Below are 15,490 nucleotides of genomic sequence, written 5' to 3' on the forward strand. Positions count from 1 at the left end.
ATCATACCATGTGATGCACCAAACCCGTTTATTAACAGTACATTTTGATTATCATCTTCCTATAGAATATGCAGTCACTTTAGGGTGCTATATTAATTTATATTAATAATCTACCAACTAATACTTCTTGTGTGCATTTGCTTGCTGATGAATGTGTCATTTATGAAAAAATAAAATCTACCAATGATCACCTTGCTCTTCAGCAGGACCTCAGTTTTATTTATGAGTGTTGTGAAAACTGGCCCAAGATGCTTGATCCCACCAAACGTAAAACAATGACGCTCAGCCATATGCAAACCAACTCCAAGTTCTCCTACCTGATAAATATTGTATGTGCACCTCAAACTTCGCCCCACGAATACCTAGGTACTCATTTAACATAAAACCTTTCCTGGTCCGAACACATTACTTCCATCTGTGCTAAAGCATTCCATTCACTTGGGCACCTCCACCGCAACCTTAAGAAAGGGCCTGCTCATGTCCGTAAACTTGCTATGTACAGCCTCAACTAGAATTTGAGTTTGCAATCTGCACAGAAAGTTAGAATCAATACAAAACAGAGCTGCCAGGTTTATCTCCAACAATTAATTACAGTCACCAATACATTGTATCTGAAATGAAAAAAGAACATCTTCCCCCGCCCATAGATAGTCTGCGCTTAGTTTCACTTTGCCGTTGGCACTTAACACTTCACTATACACATCTAGGAGCTTACAAAATTATGTTAGTTTCTCGGATGCAGAAAAGCCTTCAATTCATCTGCACTCCCTCGTGCCATATCACTCTAGAATGACCTCTCCAACTCAATTGCTTCATTGACTGATCTTGCTGCATTCCGTAAGCACGTGCTCAGCTTGTACTGTTAAGATAATCCTTCCATATTATTGCACAATCCTAGCCTTTCTTTTTGTATTCTTTATATTTTGTATGTATTTTCACGTATTCTGTTCTATATGTTACCATGTATATATTCCAAAATTTGTTGAATTTGTGTTATAATTTGTCATGCATTGCTTGTTGTCTATTACTGACATTCATTTCTCATTGTAACCCCGCTTACACAAAGCCCATTAGTGCCTGTAAGGCTCAATAAATAACCGAATAAAAGTAAGCTCTACTACTCGGTGCTAAACTTGGGATTTCGCTACACTGGGTCCGAATGACCTCGAGTGAAGACAGGTACTGCGCCTTACTTCACACAAAAACCAACTTAAACTTAAACTTAAAATTAAACAACTTAAACTTTTTGCGGACGATTTTGTCTTGTATAGAACAGTGCGAAACAATGGTGATTCCACGATTCTACAAAAAAAGATTTTGATTCAATTGTCGATTGGTGCCGGATGTGGAAAATGGACATTAACTTGAAGAAAACCGCATACATGCCTTTTTCAAGACGTGTTCAAATGCCTGACTATTCTTACTCCATTAACGGTGTATTAATGAAAACAGTTTATGAATTTAAATACCTGGGTGTAATCCTTACATCAGATTTATCTTGGAACAAACATGTTGATTACACAGTATCGAAAAGTGCAAAAATGCTTGAGTTTCTGCATCGCAACTTCAAAACCGTTCCCCGTTCTCTGAAAGAAAGACTATTTCTCGAATGTTCGCTCCATTTTAGAGTATGCGTGCACGGTGTGGGATCCTGACACCGCAACATTAAGAACAAATCTTGAACTTGTCCAGAACCGAGCTGCCCATTTTGTTTTAAGTAATTATAGTAGGAATCTAAGCATTGCAAGTGCTAAGCAAAGCTTGGGATGGCAAGAGTTGAGTCAAAGGAGAAAACGCCTCTGCTTAAGTTATTACATATTTCCCGATTGTACTGGTATCAGCAAATTAAATTACCTTCAGCCCCTAAGCTATGTATGGCAAAGAAGAGACCACCCAAAAAATATCCGACCATTTCAATGCAAAACTAATTATTTCAAACCTTCTTTCTTTCCAAGAACGGTGGAGGAGTGGAATAATTTGCCAGTTTCCGTGGCTTCTGTTTTATGTAATGACGATTTCTTTTTAGTGCTCAACGCTTAAGGGTTTATTTGCTTTGTAGTCACCTTTCTTGTTATGTATTTTAAAGCAATGTCTTAAAGCTTAGCTGTCCTGTGTGTCGCGATATTGAGGAGAAAGGTGTGCACTATTGTCATGTGTTGTTAAGAGGAACTCTGCTGCATCTACGATTTTATTTTGCTTGGATATATCCCCCCCTGCTGTAATGTCTAACGGTGCTGTGGGATTATGCATAAATAAATAAAAAAATATATAAAAATCGCGGAATGGAAAGGCAGTGTTATTAACGCCACAGAGCATCCTCCTAATTCGAACCACGTATACCTTTGCTAAGCCAAAAAATTCATGGCTTAACAGAGCTTTCGCTCGTATAACTAGGCTCAAGCCATGCTTAAATCACCACCTTTTTCTTTTTTTTCCGCTGCTATATTGTTTCTGGTGGGTGGTGCTCCGGAGAAGACGCCTGGAAAGTACCCGCGATCCACTGGGCTTTCAGAAAGCGTGCAACTCTCATAAACCAAAGCGAACTCTGCCACCCGGACTTCAACCAGCCGCAGTATGAAGCGCAGTCGAAAGCTCAGAGTCACTGGGAAGCAACGTGTGCGTAGCTACCACGGACAGAACGTGCGGATAAGCCACCAACGTTCGGACTCCAATTTCGCTTCCCAAATTAACTGGACATAAACTCCATTACATACAAAAAGCATCCCTAGGCCAACTGCAGGAGGCTTTGCCCCAAAGCAGATGATGACAAAGCCATGTGAACAATACTAGTCGGAAAGCCATGACCCCCACAGGAAGAAAGTAAGGCCGTACCTTAGCCAGCGTTGAGGTGGCCATGGCCAGGGGCTACCTATGTACAACAGAAATACCTGCACAACGCAGACATCCAGCGTGCAATACACATATTACGTCTGCTGCACATGCGACTTTTTTTGAGCTTCCCTCATCGCGTACAACTATAGTACAACCAGAGTCCTTCAATGTACAACATTCCCGCGTACAAGCCCAATAATCCGGCCGGCAGGTTCAGGGCGCGGTTTAGTACATACCGAACAAATTTTGCGAAGAAATGACATTTTGTCAGAAGAATTATTTTGCATCAATTTTTTAATGCGCTTGCTTTATTCAATTAGATGATGTCAAATGATATAAAATAGGTCGTTGTGGTTCATGGTAAAAATATAGTGCCTAGAATAAAAGGCATAGGATTTTGTTGTAGTGGTCTAGAAGATACCATCGATACTACTGTCTGTAAATGTAAATTGGACAGCTGAAATTTTTTAAAAGAGGCCATTTTTATTTCGCACGAAAACGACAAAAACAGCACTTCAAGCGACGGTTTTCAATTCCTGTTTGTGGCTCCCTCTGTGTCAGCGTCGAATAACAAAACCGACCAAACCGGCCGGCGCAGGTTGTACTGTACCGTTGTGAGCCTTTGGCAGTGATCGCTTCATTCTCTAGGTCCTGCGAGTAGATAAGTTCAATCCTCCTTCATCGGCGCAATCATGAAGTGGTAAGACGAATGTTTTTGCCCCGCCTTTCATATAAGAATTTATTCTTTCGATTCTGTTTATTTTTTTGTGCAGATTTAGTTCGATTCTCTTTTATTTTGTGCGGTAGGCACACACGTGGTGATGATAAACACAGACCTGTTCCTAATTGTTTTGAAGGAATGTTATCTCTGATTCTCGTGAGCAGCAATGCGTTTGTTTAATGAAATGTGGTTTTACAGATGTCTTCAAAATTTCTTTCAGTGCATTGGCTGCTCGACATGGCGGAGACCGGCGACCACATGCGTACGTATGCCGACTTAGATCGTTAGACGACTAATGAAAAGTGCACATGATGCTAGCTTGTTATCCCTGTCCTACTCTACGTGAGGAACACGATTTACTGATGCTAGTGTTGAAAGTGAAAATACTTGCGGTTTGGGAATGTCTCACCATTTTTATTTTCCTTCAGACCCACGTGCCGGTTCCTCACGAGAATACTGTATAGTGAGTATACTCTCCTCCCGTGCATACTTTTTCTTTGTTTCTGATGAAATATCCTAGCTCACACTGAATTAGGTGACGATATGAACGATTCTGAGCTCACGCCTACTGGGGCGTTTCAGGCTTCCGAGTTCAGTACCAATTGCTTTTTTTATTCGTTCCAGGCTGGACTGACCATGCTGGTGTAGGCTGAATTCTGCAACGGTATGTGTTTGCTTCTAGCTAAGGCACTGTCAACTGAGTTATTAACGTAGGCCTCATATTGGGATGGATGTCTCCAGGACGCGATCTCCGTCTAAATAAGCATTTCTGCCCACGTGGCGACTTCGAAGATGAGTCTTGAGTGTCGGTCCCAACCGAAAGATCTCGTTCCCAGACGTCACTAGCATTTTTTGAAACAACGAATAAAGGCAGATTTTTCTTTCTGTAAACTCTGGAATATCTCCAGTTCACGTCAATTCGAGATACCGCAGGGAGGTGTGCAACGATGCCACCCCTTTGTATGTGAGGGAAAAAAAGTGGAGGAAGGGGATGGGATTCGTCCAGCACCTTGCTTCTCGAACATGACTGGTTTCAGCCCATTCGTCACGCTCCCTCCCTGTACCACTTTCGCGAATTGCAAGCGTGAATTTGCATAGAGGCGCCCGCCTGTTTTCGTCATGTGCTGGCAATGATGGGTAGTTGGTGCTTGTTCTATGGGCAGTCAGAAAAGTGGCCTTAGCGAATTGTGTGGGAAGTTCGTATTGAACGAAATTCTGTGGCAAGAGTCAGACGTGCTATTTGAAGCAGCAGCGGAATTGACGTTGGCTATAGGTAACTGCTTAGCTGGCGACTCGGTGATACTTTACAATCTGCTCAGATCTGAGCTAGTGGAGCAACGAATACCTTTAATCATGCGACTATGCTGTTTATTGTTCTACATTACTGCAGACTTGTGCCCCTGGCTTCCCGGTTACTTTTCATGTTTGGGTGCAACTTTTGCTCAACATATGTAGCGCCCTTGCATGCAAGGTATAGTCCATTTGGGGGATAAGTGTACTTGTTAGTGTTGCTTCTCAACGAACAGTCACTCTTGAGACTCATGCGTGTAACTTCGAAATGATTTTCTTTTATCGTTTCTATTGTAGCACCATAGTGGTTAGGAAATTTGACGGTCTTGGGGCATTGTAGTTATTCTGAAGTGTTTTGTGCTCAGTACTGATGCTATAGCACTTCTTTTTTGTTCAGTTCTGCTGATTGGAAGGCTGCTGCTCAATGCAGTTCATTTAAATTGGCACTGTCTGGTAACCAAGTGAGAGGTGTTGTGCCTGAATGCATTCATATCACACTTCATCGTTCCAACTAGCTGCAAACAAATTAATGATATTAGTTGCATGTTGCTTTCTATGCTGGTAGCTTCAAGAATGAGGCTATTGTGGTTGACAGTATATATTGACTTGTGATGATACAATGACAAGCATATGTCTGAACATTTTTGAGGACACTCGAATGTACTGAATGTTCTGAACATTTTAGCCATGCTTTCTTTTTCTACTTTCACTAATTTTTCGCTTTTTTTTTTTTTTTTTTTTTTTTTTTTGCAGGTTACAAAGTTCATCTTGTTTCTCCATGGGTATGTCATGTTGCATATTCACATTTCTATTTTTACATGATGATTTTTTGTCTCGTTCGTATGAGAAAGATGATTCAGTCTTAATCGGAGTTTGCTGATTTGAGTTTAATCTGTAACATTGTAAATTTTGGGACTCCTTTTACCATGTGTCTTTTATTTCAGGTGTGGTGATCTGGGTGTCTACCAACCTGGAATAAGGGAATTTCACATTAGTCAAAGGAAATGACAGTGACACTCCCACTCACTAGAATGTGAGGGTGTGCTTTGCCGTAGCCCATACAGGAAACCTGCGCTGAAGTTTGCCGTGCCATAACACATAGCCTAGCGAGAGGAGCAAGCAGTTGAAGTGCATGTTCTCCTAAAGAAGAATGTGCACTTCTGTATTTTTCACGTTTTGACTTCCTCTAGAAAGCTAATTTTTCATATCGACAGTTATCTAGACATTTGTAATTTACAAGTCTGTAGAGGGAAAAGTTGAATTTGAAAAAATCCACTTGGTAGGCACCTTGGACTGAGTCGGCTGTGTCGTGCACCTTCCATGTTTCAGGTTTGTCCTTTTACTTTTCTTGAATTCTTTGTAGTGAATGATGATTAGTATCACATACCTATTCCATGGTGATAGTTTAACTTGCCCTCTCTGATAAATGATTTCAGATAGGGGAGACCTGCTGCACAGAACTGCTGTTAATTTTTATTTCTTTTTCTTTGCAGTGCAGCTCATCTCTGATTGAAGCAATGGTTTGTGTGTTTTTTCAGTGCTTTTTTTTTTTTTTTAATTATGATGATCATTTACCGCCCCAGTCCTACTTGTTATGCGGATTGGTTGTTCTGAACTCAGTAGTTGTTTTGGCTTTCGTGAATTTTTAGTACACTGTAATGCAGTATTTTTGCTGTTTCAGATTTCACATGATGGACCTGTTGTCCATGGTTGGTATTTCAATTTTCTGCCCTTCCTTAAGCTTTTGGATGTGTACTTACCTCATTGTGCAGTATATTTTTGGTGATGATCACATACCGCCCCAGACCTATTTGTTGTGCGGATTGGTTATTCTGATTTTAGATTATTATTTTTTATTTAATTTTTTACAGTGCACTGTCTAATAAGTAGTGCTATTGCTCTTCTAGGTTCCTCAAGTTTGTCCACGTGCTCTTGCCATCAGCAGTGCCCATGATTGGTATTTCAATTTTCTGCCCTTCCTTAAGCTTTTGGATGTGTACTTACCTCATTGTGCAGTATAGTTTTGGTGATGATCACATACCGCCCCAGACCTATTTGTTGTGCGGATTGGTTATTCTGATTTTAGATTATTATTTTTATTTAATTTTTTACAGTGAACTGTCTAATAAGTAGTGCTATTGCTCTTCTAGGTTCCTCAAGTTGGTCCACGTGCTCTTGCCATCAGCAGTGCCCATGATTGGTATTTCAATTTTCTGCCCTTCCTTAAGCTTTTGGATGTGTACTTACCTCATTGTGCAGTATATTTTTGGTGATGATCACATACCGCCCCAGACCTATTTGTTGTGCGGATTGGTTATTCTGATTTTAGATTATTATTTTTTATTTAATTTTTTACAGTGAACTGTGTAATAAGTAGTGCTATTGCTCTTCTAGGTTCCTCAAGTTTGTTCACATGCTCTTGCCATCAGCAGTGCACGGTCAGTGCCGCTTTGTTCTTGTTCTATGAGGTGACTTATACCCCATCACACGGTCATTTTCAAAGGCAATTTAGTTGATAGCCTTCAAGATTTTCAATCGCGATCGAAGTTGTGCCGCTGCTACACGGAAAAACTCTAAGGCTATTGAAATAGTTCTGGTGTTTGGTGCCAAACTTTTATGGCGCCACTATCGTTGCCGTCAGTTTTGCTTAAAGAACTAAAATCTCTCTATAAATGCAAAATAAAATATTGACTGTTACCTTTTTTTAGTAACTGCTAAATGCAAAATAAAATATTGACTGTTACCTTTTTTTAGTAACTGCTAAATGCAAAATAAAATATTGACTGCTACCTTTTTTTTTTTTTAGTAACTGCAGGTGGTTTGTTATTCAAGGACAACCTTTTTTTTTTTAACGCTTTGGCGTTCATCCGACTGTGCTTTCATTGTTTGTTTTTCTCGGCGGCGCATGCTACAGTAGTAGAGAAGAGTACATGAATAATACGCCTAAAAAAAAAGAGCGATACTGTTTTCAAATTATTACTGGTTTTAATGTTTTAACGTGTAAATTAAAGATAAAAGAACGCTTGTTCACATTTTTGTATCGTAAACGTGATGTGTGCGTGACACTCCTGGTCAACGCTAGCAACCTTGCGTGACGTTCGAAGGCCGAGATCTCGATAGAGTTCTGAGATCGACTCAATGGCCATTGAAAACGCCCGTGTGGCAGCTTTCGAGGGCCTTCGAAATGCCCGTGTGACAGCGGTAGTAGTGTTAGTTTGTTATGGACTGGCTGAAACCAATTTCTTGACTATTGTGCCTACCCCTTTTCGCAGTGTTGCCTCATGAGGCTTTTGTGTTGTAGCCACTTTTATAGATCAATAATGAGCTTTGCCAATGCTATTATAGGCTGCACTGGGCTGGTTACCATTGTTCCATTTGTTTATTGTACCAGCTGTCTAGCAGCCAATTCTAGTCACTTGGATTGCATGGTGATGCGGGACATCCAATTCTTTTGTTTGTTTTTTTGTAGAGCATAGCAATAGCACTGTACTTGTGCTATTGCTCATGCAGCATAGTGCTTAGTGCTGCTGTTCAGTACACATAGCATCTAATGGCAAGCCTCCTAGAAATTTCAGTACTAAATTTCTTATCCACTGTTTCGCAGGTATTTGGATTCAGCTAGTGTTTGCCTGCACTCCAGAACTTCGCCGCAAGATTTCTCTAAAATAAAGTTTTCCAAAAAACATTTTCAGAGTTTGTATTCTGTCCAAAAAGTCAGTGCTGTAGCAGCACTGTGTGTCTAGCATGACTCGCGAGTGCTCTTCGTAAGTGAAAGGTATAATTTGAATTTCAAGGAACAGTGAAAAACAAAAGTAGACACTTGGGCTTGTCGGTGCAGCGCATAGGACCAGATGAGACCGCTCTCATTCCAGTCATGCGCTGCACCGTTTTACTCGTAGGTGGGAGGGGGGCATGACTGTTCTTGGCTGCTGCGAGAAAGCCAGGCAGTCCTCGGGTGACCTTTAAGCTGAGGGAAGGTCAGGACTGCCTGGCAGTCTTGGACCAAAACAGAGCTGCTGCTCTTCAAACTTTAATCACTGCTAACTTTTTTTTATCATACTCTGTTATGCACACTTGACAACTGTAAAACACTAAATTCAGATCTGAGTGGGCCTATTTTTGCCTACTGCTTGCCAAGCCGGTCAGTGTTTGACCTGTGTTGATTTGAACCGCGCGCCAGCGGTTTGAATTATTTCCAGAACAACTAATTAAGAGGCTCTCGAAGTGTATTTTAACTTTAAAGGACCAGTCTGAAAGTTTGTAACTACCGTATTTACTTGCGTAATGGACCCACTCGCATGATGAACCTGCTCCCCACTTATGCCTCTGAGATGTTGCAAAAAAAAAACAAGATAAAGGCGAAAGCCTGCCCCTCCTCTCCTATCATGCTTCTCATAGTTTGCCTCTTACCTGCGTTCGTCGCAATGCTGCGTAAAATTGGTTCACAGGAAAGGCGCAGTATCTTTCTCCGGCAAGTGCGAATTTGGATGGTGTACCGCCACGAAACAGGGCCCGGTTTCGTGGCGTTCCTTGCTAGAGAAGGTGTTCTCCAGGAGGCAGTGACACATATCGCGCACACTATCTCTAGCGTACTCTACAGGGTGTTCGCCCAGGTACTGAAGACATGGATAGTATCATAAGCCGAAGTGAAGGGCCTGCTTTCGGAGCTGCGAAATGGATTCTGACAGGGTCGTCGCCTCGAAGACATCTTTGTGCTGACCCAATGCATTGCGTTAGCGCGCAAAGAAAATCGAGGGCTTATGGACATAAGTAAGGCGTATTATAGTGTTCTCCACGACCTTCTACTCCATCGAATAGCTACTATCGGGTTGCCAACAAGATGGATCGAACTACAGTAACTCGCGGCGGGAAGAACAGTTTTGTAGTGGCCCGGGCTTGCAGCGGAGAGGCGGCGGATCATATGTGCTTGTGGCGCATTCGCCGTTCGTTCTTTCGATTCGCGGCATTCTATGGTCACAAATTGCTAGGTTGCAGGCCCTGGGTTGCTGTACACATTTTCACTGGCCTGATGAAATATTTTTCACTTCCCCGAATAATAACCCAGTCACACGGGCAAATTTAGTGACACTTTCACGCAGTGCACTTACATAGGAACAGTGACACTCGGTTATAGTGGACTAGAATACTTTCTAGTGGCGCGAACGTAAGGAAAATGGGCGCCTCTTGCACGCCGGACGCCACTGACCGCCGCTGGTGGCTCTGCAGTTACGTTTACTAGGACCGCGTGTGCGTCCGCGAAGGGAAGTCAAGGCTTGGCGCGCCGTGCAGTCTGCACATTCTTGCGATTTTGCCCTCGAACTTTCAGTTAGCCTTCCATCACAGCAACTAAGACATCTCAGCTCTTCAAAAGCACCACGCGATGTTCGAAATGGCCAGGAAAAAGACCAACTCGCACTGTTTTGCTCCGAGATGCCGAAGCGCGGCTATCCGGATGCTCCAGTCACCTTTGTTTACTGCTCTGAGGGGCAACAAACATCGCAGAAAGTGGAAACGAAGCTTGTGAAGGCAGGAAAAGCCTCTCACAGAAACATTGGCAGTGTGTGAGCATCATTTCAAGCCGCATCTCATCCTGCTGCGTGACTACGCATATATATGATCAACGGCAGAAGTGAGGATATACCGCGTGAAATCAATCACTGGCACCTGATGCGGTGCCTATACACTCTTGCCGGGTGGTTCGGCATATATTACCGTCAAACCCGTGAAGCCAAGGCTGGATGTGGGCAATATTGATGTTGCAGAGAGTTGTGCTCAGTGCAGATTCTTGCTATTAAGACTGTGGCACCAAACGATAGCCGACATATTTTGTACCGCGTGTCCAAGCTAACTTCAGCCAAGGGTTAAAAATAAACCATTTAAGATAGGCCAGAGAAACCACTTGCTGACAGCCACCTGGCGCACCAGGTCTGAACAAAAGGAAGACTTCGGGGGAAGAAAGCTTCGACTGTTTGCGTGATCTCGAATACTAATAAAGCAGACAGCTCAGATTAAATTAAATTCAATTCCGCGTAGTCATGGTATATCCTTGGATCTCTAGCTGGCACATTTATTTAATCATTTATTCATCCTTCATATCATACCCTACTGATGCTCTAAGACAATAAATATCGATTTAAAAAAAAAGCGGTGCAGGCAGTTTTTCATTTTGCATTTCTATTTTATTAAGTATTGCGTTCAAATAAATGTGATTTGCAAAGTTGGGGAGTGTAAGGCCGCAGTGAAAAGCGACTCGCACGTGGAGTCGAGCTGGCGGTCGAACCCCCCACGCGCCCAGGCCAAGGAGCGAGCGCTGTTTTTTTTTTTTTTTTTTTCTCCCCTTTTCTTGGGCGCGGGCGCGCGGGAGGCTTGGTTTGTTTTGCCCCGAGGCGTCGCCAAGAAGCGAACGGCAGACGTATCCTTATCGGCCGGGAACAACAGCAGCACGCTTCTGCGAACCACTTTACGGCCAGCTTGTCCAGCGATGTCCCGCCGTGGCGCCAAGCATGGGTGCAGGGAGACGCCGTTAATGAAGCTTTTTGCACTGCCACAAGCGCTCACTAAATGTCCTGCAGAAGGCGACAATAGGCGCGACCCTCGGCCCTCCCAAGTAGGCAATCAGCCCAGCGATCTCCCGCTGTGCCGCGAAACATCCGGGCAGAGAGACCCCGATAATGAAGCCGTTTTGCCCTGCCCCAAGCGCTCACTAAACGCCCTGTAGAAGGCGACAATAGGCGCGGCACTTAGCCCCCACGCAGCGGCTCATGGGTGCGAGCAACGGCGACTGTACACTGCTCTGGGACAGTGCCCCCCCCCCCCCCCCCCCCCCCCTTTTCCTCGAACGGGACGGCGGGGTGGCCTAGTCTCCAGGTCCCCCGCGGCGTTTCTTTCACAAAGGCGCCAGCTGCAAGGTCGCGTCGCAAACAGCCGAGGAGGGGAGGCAAAGGCAGGCGCCCTGTGAGAGGGTTTGGGGACCAGCGAGTGGAAAGAGTGTGTGTTTTGAATGTTGTATTTTTATTTGACGTAATTAAGGACCTGGGTCCGAGATTATTCCCAACCCACTGGGGTTGTGCCATGTTTTTAAATAATTTGATTGGCTGCTTCATTTTCGGGGCGGATCACCTAAGGCGACCGCCCTTGGGTCTTTGTTGATGTCTGGTATCAAAAGGCGGTCCTCGGACCATGTTCGACAGTCAAGATTGAGACTCCGTGCTTAGCACGTATTTACACCCCCTAGGCTTTAACCGAAACGCTCGGTAGGAAAGTAAGGGCCTGTAAAGTGACTTCTCTGTGTGAGGGTCTTCATTTTCTTTTAAGTTACAATTGTCTGTGTGACTTGGTGCTGTAACTTTGTCTATGTATACTATTTTGCTTCTGTAAATATATATCTCCTCCTGACCATCATCAGATCATCGTCTCCTACTTTCTCAACTTGCGCAACCTGTCGAGTTCTCCTCTACCTGCCGAAGACAGCTAAACATCACTGGGAGGACCTTCTGAAACCCCCATTTCATTTATTCCCGATAAAGAAAACATCACGTGCATAGTTTTTCCCACCTCTATAGAAAGCCCGCGAAATAAAAACAAAATCACGTGACTGACGCATTCATGCGCTACGATAATGTTGTGCTCCCAACCGTGCATGGTTTGAGTGACAGAAATTAGCTGCGGCCGTGACTCAACAGCCCAGTCTCAGCGCTATATAGGCTGATAATTTTTGTATTTCGCGGGCTTTCTTTAGAGCTTAGAAAAACGATGAGGCTTTCTTTATCGGAAATAAATGGAATGGAGGTTTTAGAAGGCGCTCTCAAATTCTGCAAACCCAGTTATTGTCTAAAGGCAATAGTTAGTCAATTAAAAAGACAATTGCTAATTACTTAACTTCAAAATAAAACATTGCCTGGGGTGAGCCAGTTTGCTGGCAGCTGTATACAATTGTGGTCTCTATCCTACCTCAAACTAACTGTGAGAAAGGCTTTAATCTTTTTCTGAAAAGAAAAAGATGTCACATGTATTAAACTTGGCTAATTTTACTAATTTTAAGGACAACAGAGGCCTTTTGTACCCTTCAAGTGATACCAGTTTGTGGCTGACCTTGAGAATGTGTTTACTACCTGCTTCAGTCTAAATTCAAGCAGACAGCTTGTACTCAGTATATGCTACTGGCCAAGCAAACCTGATAACTTGGGTGCTCTGACCACTGCCAAATTGGTGCAGCTGAAATCACTGCTTAAGTACCCGCATGCTCTTTTTCACAAAATGCATTAACCAGCACAATGTAAAGCTTCAAAGCACCTGAAGATGAGCAGATGGATGCTCTTAGGACTGACTGTTTGTGTAGTCAATAATTTCACAAAACAACTCATTGTTGATGGCTTTTGTCCTATGCACTCAAATAAAATAAAACAGCAGTGGAGAAGCCTTGTGAAGTACCTAAACAAAACTGCTCTGCCCTCCTCATGTATGTATTTTTGGCATATATGTTATGCATATGAGATGATGAAAGGATTTTAATTAGCACCAGGCTTACAGCGATAATTTATAACAGATATTGTTGCTGTGAACAGAGAATAATGGTGACGCCACAGAAATCGCTGGATGATTCGTTTCAAAGCGTAGGATTTCCTTTTTTTTTTTTCATGACCACTTCGTCAAAAAAAAAAAAAATGTAACAGCTTGAAACTGCTCCTCACTTTAACAGTTGGCAAATTTCCTAACGCTAAGCAGATATCAAGCTAAATGAGCATTCCTGGTTACCAGTGGATACCGAATAGCGCAGCGTAATAGTATAATAATTATTATTGGCTAAAGGAGAGTTACTGCGGCGTGGTTGGAGAGATGCGAGAACCCGTACGTGCGCACGATGCCTGGCCACCCTGCTACCAGTCTGCTGCTGACAGTTGAGTTGGCTCTGTAATAAAGCGGGCTCTGCAGGGCTCAGAAAAATACCCGTCCCGTACAAATAAATGTGCCGTAACGATTTACAGTGCGCGATAACTCGTCCCGCATGAGCTGTAGCAGACGCCAGCGAAATAAGAGCGCTTTCACCCTAGTGTAACGGCGAAAACCCGAATAATGTCGAATGAAACGCCTTCTATCATGGGTGGAGGTCCACATACGTCGGAATAGGGAAAAAATCACTACTTTTACTAAATAGGCGCACGAAAGCATCGGTACTATGTCGCACTATTGTAAGAAAGCATTGAAAAGTCGGTAGATGTTGCAGTGGCGCCATCTGGCGGCGTCAATGAAAATTGGCGTGCCCGAGCGTCGTCGTTCGCGCCACTATAAAGTATTCTAGTTCACTATAACTCGGTGCTCGCTGTCACACGGCAAAATTAAGTGTCATTTTTAAATGACGGCAGTGCCGATGCGAATGCTGCAGCCCTATGTGGAAATTAATTAGTTTTCACAAAAATACCTTAAAATTCAATTTTATTGCAAGCACAATTACCTTGAGCTAATATTCAGTTTATTTGTGCATTTCGGTGCATGGGTTTCACACAAAAAAAAGCATCACGATGTCGCACGCGCTTTTCGCTAACCTGCATTGTTACTGCTGTTTACAAGCAAAACCGACCTCGTTTACTCACCGTCGGCTTCCGCGCAGGGGACGACGGGAAAAATGAAGCATTTCCGCTTCCGGTCCGTCATAGCCTTGGTAGCCTTGGTCATCGTCATGGAGGAAGGAAAGAACTTGTTTCCTTCCTCCATGGTCATCGTCGTCGTCTGCTGAGGTTTCGTTTGGGTAGTTCGGAAGAACCAAGGTGCCATGAACTCTGTAATTTGCTACAATAATGGTTACTTGCGCTGTCTACGGATGCGGCAATAGGTCCTGCAGGTGTAAAAACTCCGAGAACAGCACAGCTGTCAACTTTTGGGGGTAGACACCTGCTGTGGCGGGCTTTGCAATGTTGCTTCTGCTGCGTCGTTTTGCTAAAGCATTGCCGTGCTGACTGTTCCGCTCGATGTGATATAAACGCGGTTGTGTATGTGCAAGTGATCGCACTGACCCAATGACAACTTCATAAGCATGCTACTTTCAACCCTTGAAGGAGAACCTTTCCGACTGCTGCCCTTGTGCTCCCGGTACGACGTGTATGCAGCGTAACTGCAAGCGCGCTAAAGCGCTAGAGGAAGCAAGAAATGCTTTCAAGCCGTTACACATTACTAATTAGCTCTTGCTAGCTTTTTCATGTGACTGTGAGTACCAGACCAGGCGCTGACCAGAGATACCGCTGCGCGCACTACAAGCGTCGGGCTAAGATGATCGGGATAGAACAGTGCGACGCCCGCTCGTGCCTGCTTTACGGCCGTAGTAGTGCAGCCCCTCACTTTCCCTCAGGCGTTTTAGTAGAATACATGTTACGCTGGATGTGGCTGGAATGTTTTCCGCTACAAAAAATAAAAGCAAAAGAAAAGTGTCGTTCGTGCATGAATCCGAACTGCGAAAACGCTGTTCGCGGACGGAAGCAAAGCGGTGGAAATCGCTGACTTGAGAGTCACGTCTACAGTATGATAGAATATTCTAGCTCACTATAGTCACGCAATGCCAGATCGCGATAGTGCTTCACGATTTTGTCCGTCGTGTGACTCCACCACACGTCAATTTTGGTATGCGACGACCGGGCAGCGTCACGCACTTGACCA

At 43.7% G+C, this 15,490-nt stretch overlaps 1 protein-coding gene and 1 long non-coding RNA gene across 12 annotated transcripts in view; one reads left to right on the forward strand and one right to left on the reverse strand.

Moving 5' to 3' along the window:
* LOC146187012 (uncharacterized) overlaps positions 1-3,029 on the reverse strand; it is a 59,637-nt gene extending 56,608 nt beyond the window's left edge. The window contains exon 1 of the mRNA XM_084607548.1: positions 2,833-3,029. Coding sequence (XP_084463674.1) covers positions 2,833-2,856 — 24 coding nt within the window. The 5' untranslated portion in view covers positions 2,857-3,029. The remainder of the gene's footprint in view (positions 1-2,832) is intronic.
* Positions 3,030-3,396: 367 nt separating this feature from the next.
* On the forward strand, positions 3,397-8,528 carry LOC146187013 (uncharacterized). 11 transcript variants are annotated; one of them, XR_014708197.1, is made up of 12 exons: positions 3,398-3,532; positions 3,752-3,815; positions 3,982-4,016; positions 4,178-4,217; positions 5,597-5,625; positions 5,788-6,172; positions 6,337-6,363; positions 6,525-6,552; positions 6,751-6,802; positions 6,999-7,043; positions 7,238-7,281; positions 8,448-8,528. It is a non-coding gene; the product is annotated as an uncharacterized LOC146187013 (long non-coding RNA). The 11 variants fall into 11 exon arrangements; XR_014708193.1 differs by having other exon boundaries at positions 6,751-6,800; positions 6,994-7,043; XR_014708199.1 differs by having other exon boundaries at positions 6,342-6,363.
* Positions 8,529-15,490: the final 6,962 nt, after the last annotated feature.

Source organism: Amblyomma maculatum, chromosome 6, assembly GCF_055883805.1.
Source record: "Amblyomma maculatum isolate TAMU_Amacu chromosome 6, ASM5588380v1, whole genome shotgun sequence".
Classification (NCBI taxonomy): Eukaryota; Metazoa; Arthropoda; class Arachnida; order Ixodida; family Ixodidae; genus Amblyomma; species Amblyomma maculatum.